This window comes from Taudactylus pleione, unplaced genomic scaffold (assembly GCF_031769625.1).
Source record: "Taudactylus pleione unplaced genomic scaffold, aTauple2 ptg000559l, whole genome shotgun sequence".
Classification (NCBI taxonomy): domain Eukaryota; kingdom Metazoa; phylum Chordata; class Amphibia; order Anura; family Myobatrachidae; genus Taudactylus; species Taudactylus pleione.
The window spans coordinates 722,115-740,231 of record NW_028284961.1 but is presented as its reverse complement, the minus strand read 5'-3'; the positions used below and the strand labels follow the sequence as shown (position 1 = coordinate 740,231).

Below are 18,117 nucleotides of genomic sequence, written 5' to 3'. Positions count from 1 at the left end.
TTGCCATATGTACCTTATGTAAAGGTGGAATAAGTAGGGGTAGGGACGTTAACCACCTAGGAACATCCTCCCTTATACGGCACCTGCAGCGCGTTCATAATAAGTTACTGTCAAGTTCAGAAACTTTGGCTAAGACCGTAAGCAGTCCAGGGACACCTAAATCCCGTTGTCCTGTTGTATCCAAGTGCCTGCAAACCACACCGTCAACTCCCTCCTCGTCAATTTCCTCCTTAGTCAGGATCGGAAGTAGTCCTGCAGGCCATGTCACTGGCATGACTGACTCTCCTATCCCGGATTCCTCCGGAGGATCCTGCATTGCTACGCCTCCTGCTGCCGCTGCTGCTGTTGCTGCTGCTGGGAGTCGTTCATCATCCCAGAGAGGAAGTAGGAACACCACTACTTTTACTAAACAATTGACCCTCCAACAGTCCTTAGCGAGGAGGATGAAGTACGACAGCAGTCATCCTGAAGCAAAACGTATAACTGAGGCCTTGACTGCTATGTTGGTGTTAGACGTGCGTCCGGTATCCGCCATTAGTGCAGTGGGATTTAGACAATTGATGGAGGTAGTGTGTCCCCGGTTCCAAATCCCGTCTAGATTCCACTTCACTAGGCAGGCGATACCGAGACTGTACAGAAACGTCAGAAAAAGTGTCCTCAGTGTCCTGAAAAATGCCGTTGTACCCAATGTCCACTTAACCACGGACATGTGGACAAGTGGAACAGGGCAGACTAAGGACTATATGACTGTGACAGCCCACTGGGTAGATGTATCACCTTACGCAGCAACAGCAGCAGCGTCACCAGTCGCAGCATCTCAGAAACGCCAGCTCGTTCCAAGGCAGGCTACGCTGTGTATCACCGGTTTCAGTAAGAGGCACACCGCCGACAACCTCTTAGAGAAACTGAGGGAAATCATCGCCCAGTGGCTTACCCCACTTAGACTCTCCTGGGGATTTGTGATATCTGACAACACCACCAATATTGTGCGGGCATTACATCTGGGCAAATTCCAGCACGTCCCATGTTTTGCTCACACAATAAACTTGGTGGTGCAGAATTTTCTGAAAAGCGACAGGGGCGTGCAGGAGACGCTTTGGGTGGCCCGAAAATTTTCAGGCCACTTTCGCCATTCAGCGACTGCGTGCCGAAGACTGGAGCGCCAGCAAACACTCTTGAACCTGCCCCACCATCACCTGAAGCAAGAGGTTGTGACGCGGTGGAACTCAACCCTCTATATGCTTCAGAGGATGGAGGAGCAGCAAAAGGCCATTCAAGCCTATACATCCACCTATGACATAGGCAAAGGAGGGGGTATGCACCTGACTCAAGCGCAGTGGAGAATGATTTCCGTGTTGTGCAAGGTTCTCCAGCCCTTCGAACTTGCCACACGTGAAGTCAGTTCAGACACTGCCAGCTTGAGTCAGGTCATTCCCCTCATCAGGCTTTTGCAGAAGCAGCTGGAGAAAGTGAAGGAGGAGCTAAGACGGAGCGATTCCGCTCGGCATGTGGGACTTGTGGATGAAGCCCTTCATTCGCTTTGCCAGGATTCCAGGGTGGTCAATCTGTTGAAATCAGACCACTACATTTTGGCCACCGTGCTCGATCCTAGGTTTAAAGCCTATGTGGTGTCTCTCTTTCTGGCCGACACAAGCCTGCAGAGGTGCAAAGACCTGCTGGTGAACACACTGTCAGCTGAAGCGGAACGTGACACGTCAACAGCTCCTTCTTCATTTTCTCCCGCAACTGGGGCTGCCAGAAAAAAACTTAGGTATCCTAAGCAACCCGCTGGTGGTGATGCAGGGCAGGCAGGACCAAGTTTGGACATCTGGTCCGGACTGAAGGACCTGGCAACAATTTCTGACATGTCTACTGTCACTGCATATGATACTGTCACCATTGACAGAATGGTGGAGGATTACATCGGTGACAGCATCCAAGTAGGCATGTCAGACAGTCCATACCTGTACTGGCAGGAAAAAGAGGCAATTTGGAGGCCCCTGTACAAACTGACTCTATTTTACCTGAGTTGCCCCCCCTCCAGTGTGTACTCCGAAAGAGTGTTTAGTGCAGCCGGGAACCTTGTCAGCTAAAGGCGTAGGAGGTTGCTTCCACAGAATGTGGAGAAGATGATGTTCATCAAAATGAATTATCAGCTCTTCCAGGGAGACCAGCCTCCAGAACGTACAGAGGGACCTGTGGTGGTGGATTCAAGTGGGGACGAGTTAATACTTTGTGAGGATGAGGATGTACACACTGAAGAGGGTGAGGAATCGGTGGATGAGGAGGATGAGGATGACATCTTGCCTCCGTAGAGCCAGTTTGTGCAGGGACACATTAATTGCCAGCTTGTTTTGTGGGGGCCCAAACGAACCAATCATTTCAGCCACAGTTGTGTGGCAGACCCTGGCGCTGAAATGATTGGTTTGTTAAAGTGTGCATGTCCTGTTTATACAACATAAGGGTGGGTGGGAGGGCCCAAGGACAATTCCATCTTGCACCTCTTTTTTTTCTTTGCATTATGTACAGTTTGGGGCCTAGTTTTTCAAACTGCCATCCTGTCTGCCACTGCAGTATCACGCCTAGATGGGTCACGTGTTTGTGCCGCCCACTCGTGTCGCTTAGCATAGTCATCCAGCTACCTCGGTGCAACCTTTTGGACATAAAAACACTATTGTGAGGTGTGAGGTGTCCAGAATAGACTGGAAATGAGTGGAAATTAAGGTTATTGAGGTTAATAATAGCATAGGAGCAGAAAAACCTACAAATTCTGTGATTTTAGCTGTTTTTATGCTTTTTTTCAAAAAAATACAGATCCAAAACACAAAACCCAGAACCCAAAACACGGAAGGGTGGTTTTGGCAAAACCAATCCAGATCCAAAACACGAAGAAAGATCCAGATCCAAAACCAAAACACAAAACACGAAAAGTGGCCGGTGCACACCCCTAATATATATATATATATATATCTATATATATATATGAAATAAGGTAAGTCTAAAACTAACCTACAAAGAAAAAGCACTTGCAAAAGGTTATACAAATAACAGTTTAACCCCAGCGATTCGTCCAAGCCCCCCGGGGGCTACAATGTCAAGCAAAAAATCCATCTGGACTCAAGTTGCAGTAGTTTGATAATCCTATTACCACTACATAATGACACAGGAAACTGATCAATCACACGATAACAGAGTATAGCCATCCCATGTTGGGCTTGAGCAAAGTAGCAAGCCACAGGTTGTTCACTAGAGTCTGTATTGATGGCTGGTGTTGAGCAGTGTTGAGCCATATGCTCCTTAAATTGCCTCTCTGTCTTGCCCATGTAGTGTAACCCACATGGGCAGGGAGGACCACCATCAAGGGGGGGCTGCCATCACTGGAGTCCTGGGCCTGGAGACTGGCAGACCAGGGGGGGGTGTCCACTCCTACAGCCGCTGCATAGCATTCAACCCCATACTTCCCCCTTGAGTGAAAGGTGTGGGCCACTGCTACTGCCCACCACCGACACTACAAAAGAGGCTGGCCTGCTCTCCCGCTACAACCTACATGCCGCACTGAGATCCGCTGGTTCTTGTTATCAATAAAGTTTATTTTGTAGTCAGCACGTGTGACGTCATTACGTCATGCGCGCCGCTAGAAGGGAGTAGTCGAAGGAGCCACAGCGCGATAGGAGAGCTCCAGGGTTTGCTGGAGAAGAAGCAAATCAGTAAATCTTTAATTTAATAAACCAGGGAAAAGGGAAGTGGGAAAAAGAGCCAGGCAGAGGAGCACTGGTAAAGATTTCATAATCCAGGGAAAAATGTAACGTGGTAGGGACATGGGGCCCCAGGGAGGAAGGGAGGGCATGGGGGCCTGGGGGCCCTGCCTATTTAGTCAGTTCCAGGCCCCACAATTTCTGATGGCGGCCCTGTGGGTGAGACAATAATAGACCGCAAATATGGATCCGCAAGTCAGGGCATGAAAAATTGTAAATTTTTTTTCCCGAATAAGGATGAAAACACTGTCACCCCTAATAATATAATGATATGTAAGGCAGCCAATGCATTTTTACGCTGAAGAATGTGTGTAACAGTAGGGGTAGAATAGCCTGTGATGTCTTTTTTTAACATATCATCTTTAATGTTACGGCCCCTCATATAACATGGTCAGATCCTGGTTCTAGATAAAGCAGGTAACTCTTGGACAGATTGAAACAAAGGGCCTGATTCAGAACCGGTCGCAAGCGCTGAGGGCTCGCAACTGGGTCGATGGTGGTCCACAGCGCATGTGCACGACGGGGCCGGCTCCGTCGTGCGGGGGGGCTGTGGGTACGGGGGTAAGTGTTTAATCGTTGGAAAACTATTGTATTTTACAGTGGAACTATAGGTGACAGCGTGCCTGTCCTTTGGCACTTGTGGAACTACAAGTACCAGCAGGCGGCCGGCACCCGTACCTCCACTGTAAAATAAATAGTAAAACAAAGATATGATACACACCGTATTAAGTAAAAGTTTATTACACACCTACCCACTCACACATACTTACCTGCTGCCAGGTGATCTATCCACTTGTCCATTGTAGAAACCCATAAGGAGTACCTGCAATAAAGATCCTATACTCACCTCCTTCATCGTGCTGGTCTCCGAAGCAGGGGGTCTTTAAAAAAAAAATGGCACCCAATCCATGTTCTAAGGTTAGCGCTGTATGTGTGTGACCACCTACAGCACTAACCTGCTCCCGACTGACAGTGAGAACTGTCAGGAGTCGCCACCCAATCAGCGGCCGCTAATTGTAAAGCGACCGCTGATTGGCTCTGGCTCCTGACTCACTGAACAGCCCACATGGGAACTGGTACTTATCATGAAAGAAAGATTTAATTTGACAACCGATAATTTTATCATTATCAATTATATTCAAATTATTATACATATTCCCTACATAGAAAAGAAACATTTATAATAGGATCAACATGTTTCAGAACTTCTTAATCAGAATAAATGTATCAACAATGATTACTGGAGTGGAGAAAAAGATACATATCTCTGACTCTTCAGACCGGTTTCCCCGACACACCCCCTAACAACGGTTACCAGGGAACAGAGGTTTTAAACTCAGCAATGAGGGTGGCTCAGCTTGCCCTGAAGAAGCCGGACATCTGGTGAAAATGCACATAGGCACTTATGGGCCTATGTATCAAAGCTGAGAGAGTAATAAAATTGTAACAAAGAAATCACCAACCAATCATCTCCTAACTATCATTTTTGAAACACAGCCTGCAAAATGTAAATTGGAAGCTGATTGGTTAGTACTTTATCTATCACTATTTTATCTCTCACAACTTTGATACATAGGCCCCTTAGACTTACTGTGTCCTTCAATGTGAAAATAATGTGAAAGAGATAAAAAATACAATGTATCAGCCGATGTAATTATGAATATAATGTGTTAACTGGAAAATAAGTGAATGCTATAACTGTACCCACGATCCAGCTGAACTCGAGCGATGGGGAGCAGACACAGATGATCACAACACTGGAGCCTAAGCTAGGGCTCCAGCGAGAGATACCATACAGCAACAGCCAAGCACACAGATCCCGGCAGAAGCGAGGGTGCAGGGTTAGAGACAGCTGTGTTTTCATGTGGTGGGACACAAGCATTGATCTCAGTGACACTGAAGTCCTAATGGGTTCCAGTGAGATAGACACTGCATGAGGCAACATCACGAGGTCTTAGCTGGGGCTGATGAACAGTGTTCGAGATAGCCACATGTCAAGCGGCAGAAAATAGGCACAGTATCAGTAGCCGGGGCTCCAATCAAACCAAAGGCATTGTGCAACAACTTATGTACAGCATCCGATACTAACTGAATAAATTTAATTCCCAGTTTGATGGCACTTAGAAATACGAAAATACATAAATACAACCCACATTGAATCATAAAAGGGAGTCCTGATTTAGTAGTATATTAAAAGGATTGGGTTGTATGTTTTTATTATTATTATTATCCTTTATTTATATGGTGCCACAAGGGTTCCGCATCACCTTACAAAGTACATAAACAAATGAGCACACCAGAATTACAGTTATTAACAGTACAAACAATGGGGACAAATACATGATTTATAAACATTGCTGCATAACACTTAAATAAGCAGCATGGTGTCAGCAACCAAGTGTTAGGTGCTGTTGTAAATGAAAGTATAAGTAAGAGAAGGAGAAGCACATGAGGGAAGAGGGCCCTGCTCGTGAGAGCTTACATTACAAGGGGGAGGGGGCAGACAAACAGGGGTGACACAGATGGGCTGGATTGTGAGGAAGGAACATGGAGTAGTGGGTTAGGATGAGCGTTGGAAAGCTTTGAGGAAGAAAGGGGTCTTGAGAGCCCATTTGAAGATTAGGAGCCAGGAAGCAAAGTTATCAGGGAATTTTGAGCTAATTCCAGGGGGAAAAAGAAACATTGAATGGAAAAAATGAAATGGAGAGGCTTTCTTCCAGATTACACCTTCATCTGTATTTTAGCTTTTAGAGCAACGGTGGGAGCATGATTCTTTAGAAACACTTCTGTAGATACGGCTTCTGCCCCAAAGCACATGCTCAGGCTGGCATCTTTTAGCATAGATCAAGCTTTCTCCACTATAGCGGAATTTGTATGTTCACTTAAACCATTCTGCTCTGGCATGTATGCAATGGTCAGTTCATGATCAATGCTTCTTTAGAAAGGTTTCAACATCTATGATTAGATATTCTCCTCAATTGTCAAACCTCAAGAGTTTCAATTTGTGACCAGTTTGAGTTTCTTCTTATCTCTTGTAGTTTGCAGTTGTGCTCATCACTTAATTTTTTTCTTTGATGAAAGAAACAGGTTTCATTCTACTGAAGTCATCAATGATTGTTATAAAATATCTGTATCCACTTATCAATTTCACCTCCATTGAACCACACAAATATGTATGCACTAATTCCAGGGGTGCCTCTGCACTGCTTGCTGATCTTAAGAAGGGGCAATGACTTGCTTGCCTATTATACAGCTCTCACACACTGTTCACAGATATCTCTGTAACCATACCGTAAAGAAGTTTCTGGATGCTGTTATATCTAAGGTGACCTAATCTTCTGTGCCAGATATTCATAGTCTGTGAGTCAGAAATCATCATCGGCTAACACTCCACTGTGTCAAGGACATAGAGCTGTTGGCACTGGGTACCTGTTGCTATTACAGTCCCTCTCTTGTTTCACATGACATTTCCTTCTGCAAACTGGACTTTAAATTATTTCTGCTTTAGGACACTTAGGGCTATGAGGTTTCTCCCAATATATGGAATATATATATATAGCACATCTTTGGATTTCTGTGACTAATGTTTCACCCTCTATTCTCAGGTAGGTTGTAATTGTCCCAACTTTTGTAGCTAAAAGTACTTTATCTACTATTTATTTGTCTGTTATGTGATTGCATGTGCTCAATGTAGCGAACCACTCTTCATTGCAACTAAAATGACTTGTGGTACCTGACTCAATATACCAACAATCTCTTATCTGACTGTTTGTGATGCTTGAAGCTGATATTTATTTCTGTATAGCATTTTTCAATTTTCATTTAGATGGTTTGTTTATGTACTGTCTTATGACATACTGTACACAGCACTTGTACTTGAATTTTATAGGCTTTGCATCTTTAGAGTGGATTGCTGTATTGCTTAATGATCTCTGTTGATAGCCTGACTGTATTAGCTTCTAGAGCTACCTCTAGGAAGTCAATTTCAGATGTTAGCATCACCATATCAATCTCCTTGTCATCAACTTGTATTCCTACATATATTAATTGCTGAGATGTAAAAATCATCTTATCAATGTAGTCACTAATACTTGTGTATTCACTCATCTTAGTATTATATAGTATGCACCTCAGAATAATTTTTTTTGTGAGACTCTTATCCCCATATACCAAATACAGAACTGTCCACAAGTCATCTGCTGACACCTTCCCATGTATGATAGAATAAACATGCTGTTCAACACTTAAGCCTATGGTTCCAATTACTTTATCTATATAATCTGAGTCTGGGTGTCCCGGTTAATAGTTGAAATGAGACCCACATGTTTTGGTTCTAAATAATAGCTGTGTTTTTGTTTTGGTTTTGTACAAATCACCCTCAATTTATTGGTTCAGTTTGGGATTTATTAAAAAACAAAAAAAAGCTAAAATCATGTGATTTGGACCTGTTTTTGTTCCTATATTATAATTAATATCAATAACATTAATTTCCAGTCAATTTTGACCACTACACCTGAAATCACGAGGGAGAGACTTAAATGGAATCCAAACATGCAACATCCATTTTTTAGATAAGAGTTCCAAACTTAGAGAAAGACCCAAGTTGTGACTTGGGTCTGCTTGGAACTCCAAAAGTGATCCGAGTTGGGACTCAGTTCGACTCTGTACCCCAAAGTTTGGGTGTGTTCAGTGTTCAGCAAAACCAAATTACTCATCTGTAGTTAATAGAAAACTTCCACAGCATCTCACGCTTAAATTCATTTCCATTGCAGACTTCCATGTGGCATAACAGCTTCATTGTTTAGCTTTTCTGACATGCAGTAGTCAATGGCGTCTGGGGCATCAAGGTTCATAGCCTGTTGATGTGTGTGTACTTTTTGTGCTATACACAGTTACTAGTCACCAGCAGCAAGTATTGTTGTAGACACACCAGTCGGATAGACTTAACCAGGAGCTTGGGCTTATTAGTTTGAACCAGTTTTCTACAGCCATACGCACAGATGCATAAACAAGGAGCAGAGATGGAGTGGAGCATAAAGCGGACCATCTGGTCATGTATGATGTTGATATTGCGGGATACAGTGCATCTGGAAAGTATTCACAGCCCTTCACTTTTTCCACATTTTGTTATGTTACAGCTTTATTCCAAAATGGAATTCAGTCAAAAACAAGGGGTGGCTATTCAAATGATCCGTTCGCACATTGCAGTCTGTTCACACCTCTAAGTCTGAACGAGCGAGCAAAACATACGCTCGTTTATTTGTTAAAAACGCCCCCTGGCCGCTCGCACCATACGTCATGTCCGCTATTTAATAGATTAATCGAGTACATCGAACAGGATATGAACTGCTCGCTATTCTTGTGGTTGGTTTTTTCAACCGCTATTTTGCGAGCAGTTCTGACTATAAAATAACCCAGTGACGTGGTCAATGACGCTGCTGTATTAATTATGCACACCCATAAAACGCCCGTTTTGACCTTTAAGCACGCCTGCGTTCTGATCTCCACTCCCCGTTTTCAAGCACCTTCCCCTGTTACCACCCACATACGCCTCATTCTGTCACTCAAAATAGCAGGCATTCGCTATATAGTGTACAAACGATTTTCAGCCGCACTGACTGGTTCGCGCATGCGTACTAAAAACCGTACGCATGCGCAGATGTGCGAACATCGCTCGGAACGAGCGTACTGCCGCTAGCGAGTGGCTCTGAATCAGGGCCAATACCCCATAATGACATTGTGTAAAAGTTTATTTGAGAGTTTTGCTAATTTAATGTAAAAAAAACTAAGATATGACATGTACAGAAGTAGTCACAGCCTTTGCTCGATACTTTGTTGATGCACCTTTGGCAGCAATTACAGCCTCAAATCTTTTTGAATATGATGCCACAAGTTTGGCACACCTATCTTTGGGCAGTTTCGCCCAATCCTCTTTGCAGTACCTCTCAAGCTCCATCATGTTGGATGGGAAGCGTCGGTGCACAGACATTTTCAGATCTCTCCAGAGATGTTCAATCGGATTCAAGGCTGGGCTCTGGCTGGGCCACTCAAGGACATTCACAGAATTGTCCTGAAGCCACTCCTTTGATATCTTGGCTGTGTACTTAGGGTCATTGTCCTGCTGAAAGATGAACCATCTCCCCAGTCTGAGGTGAAGAGCGCTCTGGGGCAGGTTTTCATCCAGGATGTCTCTGTGCATTGCTGAATTCATCTTTCCCTTGGTCCTGACTAATCTCCCAGTTCCTGCCACTGAAAAACATCCCCACAGCATGATTCTACCAACACCATGCTTCACTGTAGGGATGGTATTGGCCTAGTGATGACTCGGAGGTCTATAGACAATACCTTGCACTTCATGCTTGGTTTGTTTTCTGACATGCACTGTCAAGTGTGGGATCTTATATAGACAGGTGTACAGGTGTATGCCTTTCAAATTATGTCCAAACTACTGAATTTACCACAGGTAGACTCCAATTAAGCTGTAGGAACATCTCAAAGTAGATTAGTGGAAACAGGATACACCTGAGCTCAAGTTTGAGCTTCATGGCAAAGGCTGTGAATACTTATGTACATGTGATTTCTTAGTTTTCTTTTTTTTATTAAATTTGCAAAAATCTCAAAAAAACTTTTTACACGTTGCCATTATGGGGTATTGTGTGTAGAATTTTGAGGATGCAAATTAATTTATTCCATTTTGGAATAAGGCTGTAACATAACAAAATGTGGAAAAAATGATGCACTGTATAACATGTCCCCCATGGAGCTAAGTACTATATTTCTGTATAGTACTGTGGCACTTAAAAACGGTGACCCAAAATGACACCATGCATGTGCAGACTACCTAACAGTGGACATCTTGGTAAAGGATAGATTGTTCATATATGGAGAATCATGGAGGAAGCACAGTAGTGCGCTCCATATACCAACATAATTTTGCTTAATTTTACCATTTGCTTTACAGCATGACTAGTCCAGCTGTAAATGTGCCCCATTAGCTGGATTTACTCCCAACTCTAGGGGGCATATTTTTTAAATTGTCAGGTTTTAGTTGCCGAAATGTATGAAAAAACACACCCAACTATTGGAGCTCATCGATGACATTCGTGAGAAGAAAAGTGATCTCTAAAGTGGTCACTTAACTTCCTGGTTTTGGGGCCGACTGTGCTACTGTGATAATTTGTGCAGAATATTACACAAACACTACAATGACTAGCACCATCTGAAGATGCAATAGCTAAGGGTAAATCTCACAAATAGAAGCCCCTACAGAAACCTTTGGGGATTGTTTGTGCGATTGAAAACAGGGGACCACAGCAGGTATCTCAGTATCTTTATTCTCAATGGGGGAATAAACCAAGCCATTCCTGGTGCTTCACTATGGGTAAGCTTGGGTGGAGACAGTAGATTACTTAGCAGAAAGTCACCGGTCTATTATCAGGTAACTACTCTGGTATGCCACCACTACAAACATGGCCCTAAGACTTGATTGCTAGCATGCAAATCAAAAGGCCATTAATAGATTGGATCACCAGTAACATGCAATGTTGCTCCAGTGTATACAGAATGGTGTTTATAAACATCATAAGGTAAAATGGGTAAAGATATCAGATATGAGTTATCAGATATGGCAGCCCCCAGTCAGCAGAAGCTGAATTATTTAGCTGTTTCTTTAGAGCCTAGAGAGAACATTTACTAAAGGTCGATTCTATCAATTAAAAATCAATCTAAATCTATCATCGATGTTGTGTTTCAGGGGCTAAATCACACATTTACTGAGAGATTTTTTTTATACCAATTTTTAAGTGTTAATAAATGTGTGATTTAGCCCTGTAAAAACAACATCAATGTTAATAGATTTAGATCAATTTTTAATCGATTAAAATCAACCTAAGTTTACCCCATGGAATCTATTGATGCTATTTAAAGAAAATAATAATAATAATAATAATAATAATAATAAAAAATATTATTATTATTATTATTCAGTCTAAAATATCTAGTTATAAGCTTCACATTTGTGACTGAATAATTCTGGAATACAGTATTTTCAAATGTAATGTTACAGTATCTTTATGTTAAGGAACAAGAATAGAGTGAAGCTGGTCACCCATTATCTTATCTCCCTGATCATATAACATGGGTGGGGCTAGGTCAGTGCGCTCAGTACATAACCACAGACACATAAACAGCTAACCTTTCTCCTACATGGATCAATACAATTGTTTATATGTTTATTGCATTCAGGTTAATAATTAAGGCTGGATTAGCCAGTGTTTGGCAAAAGAGCCACCTGTTGCATTTTCTGGCAGGGAATTGTGTTTTGTACGACCACCCTGACACCAACCAACCAGCAGTGGTAATACTAAACATCATTTACATTATTGCAGCTGTCGAAACTGGTTTAGTGGCTGAGACAGAATCAGTGTAAAATTGGCTTGGATCGACGCCATCTTGCGAATGGCGACAAGACTCCATCTTAAAAATGAGATTTGCACAATGCCATTTTGCGAATGGCTGCCTAGCACCATTTTAAGTTACAACTCACAAGCTCAGTACATATGGCAATGTTTTAATAATCCTTTCAGAAACCATACCCTGATGTATCTTAGAACAACCTTGCATAAAAAAAAATACCATAACAAGCACAGTATTCACGCAGAGTTTAGTAAAACAGCTCCCTGAGAAAAGTAATTAGAAAAACAATACACCAGGATACTGTGGGTGTTTTTGCATGTAAATGGAGAGAACCCACATGTGGACAGGTGTAGCTGTGGCAATTGAAATATGACCCAGACACTGATCTGCACAATTGAATTTGTCTGAATGAACAATGGTAAAAAATCTGCTTGAAAAGAACTGACACAGGTATCCTAAAATAGGCAGAAGAGAACTTTTGAATTCACTGTCAGACAGGATGGCACCAGCATTCAGTTGGGGGTCTCCACCCTGTTTGAGTGTGAAGCTCACTGCTCATAACCCTTGCATAGTAGTTTAAAAAATAAACATGTGTTGGAAGGGTATGGTATGTGTATGTATATATATATATATATATGTATATATATATATATATATATATATATATATATATGTTACCCATCATCGATAGACTTACACAATGCACACTCACATAAAAGGTTCCATAGCTCCAAAGTGTAATATTCAAGGGTTATTCATTTATTACTAATGTTGTGAAATAAAGACTATTTTGATATCTAAGGATTGGTACATGATAAGTAAACCGTGTTTAGTGTTGTACTGATCTACTCTGTCTCAACAGCTTTCCAGTATCATCGGTGAGATCGCAACATGCATTCTCAACTTATGGTCTGTAGAGGGTTAAAACACTAAAATGTACTCTGTAATGTTAGCAGCTTAGATTTGCATGCGGCGGGAAAAAGGAGACAAAAGGCTGTTGGAGGCTGATCTGTGTCCATTTGAATCAACCTGTTAAATGTCCTGTAACAGATGCACGCATACTGGGAACCAATGGAACTATGCCAAACTTTTCTATTGTGTAGCTTATCCCTGTAAGGGTATAAATGTGCGTACAGACTCCAATCTGGAGTCTTCTTGCTGATGCTGATGCTGGAGGTTTCTTGTTGATGCCGGTGATTTCTTTGCGCTAAATTGTCTTTAGATCACAGCATGTAACCTACTGTTTTTATTTTGAAAAATAACCTTTGTGCATTGGAAACACATTTCTCAATGTCTGAAGGCTTTTATTTTACTGTATGGATGTGTACGCAAATAGCATCAATCTTAGAAGGTATAGGCAAGATTTAGAAGGTATAGGCAGGAGCATATAGAGGTTTAAATCCAGTATCATTACAGCTGTCTTGGGCTTTGAAACGGGCGGTGGAAGGGGTATTTCGCTTTCCCCAAACATTTAAAAGGAGCAGCAGTAGCAGACAGTCAGGGTAAGCGCTTTAGGCCAATAGGCTGCACAGCCCTGTAGGGGTGTAGGGAGGGTGGTCCCGGTTGAGCGTGAGCTCTGGGCACCAAACAGATTAGAGGGCGCTTGCTGCATCTGGAGTCTGATATCGGCATCTGTCTAATCAATGACAGATTGCCAGGTGCCGGCTCCAGAATCCAGAGTTATCACTGCTTCTGGCAGAGTGGTACGTGCGACGAGAGTATGACATTTCACGCACAAATAGAGGAGCCCTGACTAAGCGACATGACGAGTGGACAGCACGTCTCCCTTGTATCCCATCTAGTAGCCAGCTCTGCACAGGGTCGGGCTGGACAGGGGGCAGGATGGGCCAAGCCGGCCCCATTTTTAACACTTTTGGGCCAGTATCCTGCTATCCTTAGTAACTGATCTGACAGCAGGCCGGAGAGATGGGGAGAATAGGTACCGGGGGACTGAGGCTGCACATTGACTTTTTTCCAGGTCAGCATGGCTTATGGGAGCAGAGCTGTGTTGACCAGGGACGCAAATAGTGGGGCGGTTTTCCCGCTCAGTTTTCTGAGCTAAGGCCTGAATTACAGATCTGCAGGCTTGTTAGCGGCAGTTAGTGCTTTAAACTGATCACTGAGCGCCTGCTGCAGCGTGCAGATCACAGACACTCTGACACTGGATAGAGGAAGAGGGAAGTCTTTTGATGCATCCCGTGGCTGCTTACTAAAATTCTTTTTATTATTAGTAAATAAAAAATTCTGTACAGACTGTGTGTTATGAAACACCTCTGTATATGTATAAGACTCCTAGAGCCTCCTACTAAGAACTTCTGCCTAAAACAACAACCCGATATTCAGATAGAGTTGCATATCTCACTGCTACTTAGGAGGCCACCAGGTCTTAAGGTCAGGCAGTAGGGGCTTATACAATACATGGGTGATCACAGGACATCGGCTGGAGTAGGTACAAATACATTAAAGGGTCAGGGTATTTGCAGAATTAGAGGCAGACACAATATTTTACACAGCAGGGCTTGTAGCAGCAGCACTGAATTAATTTCTACCCTCTGACATGACCCCTTCCATCAGGTACAAAATGCTCTACTCCTGGACTTCCCACCTAAATAATGATTGCAGCCACCTGTGTTGAACTGGGTAATAGATTATTATTATTATTATTATTATTATTACCAGTTATTTATATAGCGCACACATATTCCGCAGCGCTTTACAGAGAATATTTTGGCCATTCACATCAGTCCCTGCCCCAGTGGAGCTTACACTCTATATTCCCTATCACACACACACACATACACACTAGGGGTAATTTTGTTAGGAGCCAATTAACCTACCAGTATATTTTTGGAGTGTGGGAGGAAACCAGAGTACCCGGGGGAAACCCACGCAAGCACAGGGAGAATATACAAACTCCACACAGTTAGGGCCGTAGTGGGTATCGAACCAACGACCTCAGTGCTGTGAGGCAGTAATGCTACCATTACACCGTCTGAGACAGGTGTTTCAACACAAGTGGCTGCAATCATAAATTAAGAAGGAAGTCCAGGAGCAGAGCATCTTGTACCTAATGGAACAGGTCATGTTGGAGGGTCTGTCAATCCAAAATATATATATATATATATCTATATATATATATATTGTGGCAGTATCACCAGAGATGGTGCTGGTGAGCAGCAGATTCTGTGTGGGGCAGGAGAGATCCGCCCACACAGAGAAGAAAAGGATTCTGGTAAGAGGTGTAAGGGCTGCCAAGTGAACTCAGTCCAGGGAGGACTGAGGCAGACCAGTCAGACAGAGCTCACTGTGCTAGCAAGCCAGTGAGGGCCAGGAGGCCTGAGCCTAGGCCTGTGAGATACAGGGAAGGCTATCCAACTCTGGGACTGAGCTATGGTGTCTGCAATGAAGCAGGCCAGACTGTGAGAGGTGGCAGCTGACAAGCTAAGGAAGCTATACCAGGCCAGGAGGCCAGTGTCCAGTCCTGCATGTGGCAGGAAGGACCACCAAACTCAGAGATTGTAAGAGACTTTCATGCAGAGTAGCTGCTTCTGTAGAGAGGATTCAAGAAGTGAGCTAGTGCCCTATGAAAGGGCTAGGTGTTTATTATTTTCTGTATGTTTCCTGATTATGCTGGAAGTAAAGCACCATGTTCATTTGTTTTACTAGAATGCCATGTGTGGCGTCTGATTCTGCACCTAATCACTGCACCACTGACACTAGTCTACCAAGCTAATTACCCCAAGTATCACAAATGGTGGAGAATGCAGGGATAAAGATTCTACGCACACAGGTCTACGCAAGATCTGCACAGAAAGTGGATTACAGCAGCTAATGGAAATATGGATGTTTACTGCACCTGCATAGTGGACTCAACAGTGCAAAGCTCATCAGGTTGGTGAGTGAAGATAAAATCTGTTTTGAAATATTTCATGGAAAGTTGTATGCATGTCTGAAAACCGTGCTACGAAGTTTGCTAAAAGTTGTGCACTTTCTTCAGCATTGGAAAGGTTAAAAGAAGTTGTGTGGTTTATTCTGTTGAAATCAAGCTCATTAAGACAAGGTGTGTCTAATTATGTGGCCTGGACATTTCTTTTGCAAAGAAAAGAGCAAGTGCTATGTTGATTGCTGGACATTATAGTTCCACAGCAGTGAAAGCAGGTGCTGTGTTATATTGTGCTGTAAATACAATTGAAAGTCAGGTGTTGCTACAAGTGAGAGAAGAACTGCGCTAAAAAAAAAGTGTTTAACATTTAAAGGGACAGACACCCAATTTACTTTGGGGAGAAAAGACTGTGGTTCTAGGCTCATCATGGTGCTGACATCTATTCAAGCCGAACCTTGCCTCACTTCTAAATCACCAGACAACATGGATGACATGGTGAAGTAGAAAGTGGGCAAAGCTCAAGTGGTCAGGGTACGGTGCACGGTCTGTCTAGAAAGGACTAAATCAGCCTGGAAGAATTTGAATTCTATTAGTTGTCTGTCCCCTTGAAACATAGTTTCCTGTCTGCCGCTGCTGTGCGTCAAAAGCCTCAGACAAAACCGGGGGTGCATAACAACGCAGACTTACCTCCTCAGATATTCTGTCTCCTGTCTTTAAAACTGCTGCACATTTCCTGTAAAGCGATCTAGTAGTTGTTAGTCCCTCATAGTTCTCTGGCTGAGGTGCTTCAGAAGCCGCAGACAAAGCTGGAGGGGCAAAACACCGCAGACATCATTTTTTAGAACCTGTCTCCTTCTTTTAAAACGGCTGTACATTTCCTGCAAAGCGGTCTATTGGGAAAGTTAGGTGGTGACAAGAGAGAGAGAGGTGTCGACAAGAGAATGAAAGTGAGAGGAGAGGACATGAGAGAGACAGTCAGCCAGGGTAACTACTAGTACAGCTCACCCCAGTAGTCTCCTGCACTGTTCCTGATGAGAAGAGAAGAGACAGAAGTGAGGACAATAGAGAGAGAGAGAAAGGTGAGGACAAGAGAGAGATGAGTATGATAGAGAGAAGGGGGAGTGAGAAGGGTGAGGATAAGAGAAAGGTGGGGACAAGAGAGAGAGTTGAGGGTAAGAGAGAGAAAAGAGGTGATGGCAGAAAGAAAGAGTGAGATATGAGGACTAGAGAGAGAGAAAGGTGAGAACAAGAGAGAGAGAGGTGAGGACAAGAGAGTGTCAGCCATGGTAACCACTAGTCCTAATATCCTGCACTGTCCCTGCGCTGTTCCCTTTGGTACAGAGTGACACTGAGCTGCAGGGTGTGGGGGGAGATGGGATCAGCCACAGATACAGTATACACTCCCATACTCACCCCTAAAGGGGGGCAGTTGTGATAACCACTTTTTACTAATGACCCAAAGTGTGGCATGATGTAAAGGGTTCCTTTCCAGTCTGGTTTATCCCTTGGTTCTTGTCAGTAGTCAAATGTTATTACAGGCAACAAAAGTGTTTACCAAAGAAGTTTACACAATGAAAAAATGTATTGAAAAAAAATAAACAATCTAAGTATCAAGTTTCACAACAATTGATACAATTTGGAAATTAAAGATACAAGTTTAAATATACACTGTGGACAAGTAAATGACACTCAGATCTGTAAAATTTTATTTAAATGGGAAGGCTTCTTTATTGAACTGTAAATGTAGTGAGTTAGCAATATACTTCTGCATGCAACAGATATAAACAGTTCACCATAAGAATAACCTGGTTTAACTAGTACTTAGGTCTTATATTATAACTCAAGTCCCTACACACCGGCCAGTACTCTCGCGTTGGTGCACGTTAGAAGGGATGGGTACCTCAATAATATTTATATTACTCTAATCTCTGATGCTGTTGATTAATATCTGTACTGACCCTTGAAAGTTGCAAGCCCGGGCCTGTGCTGACACTGAAGAGGGTACTCTGTCTATACTGGCGTAGGTTCCTGACAGGAATAAAGGTTCACTATATAGCAAACTGA

General features: G+C 43.0%; 1 protein-coding gene across 2 annotated transcripts in view; it reads right to left on the bottom strand.

Moving 5' to 3' along the window:
• LOC148481838 (uncharacterized) overlaps nt 1-16,119 on the bottom strand; it is a 118,521-nt gene extending 102,402 nt beyond the window's left edge. For both annotated transcript variants that reach the window (XM_088452930.1, XM_088452931.1), the window contains exon 1: nt 16,027-16,119. In XM_088452930.1, coding sequence (XP_088309056.1) covers nt 16,027-16,101 — 75 coding nt within the window. In that variant the 5' untranslated portion in view covers nt 16,102-16,119. The remainder of the gene's footprint in view (nt 1-16,026) is intronic.
• Between the last annotated feature and the right edge of the window lie 1,998 nt (nt 16,120-18,117).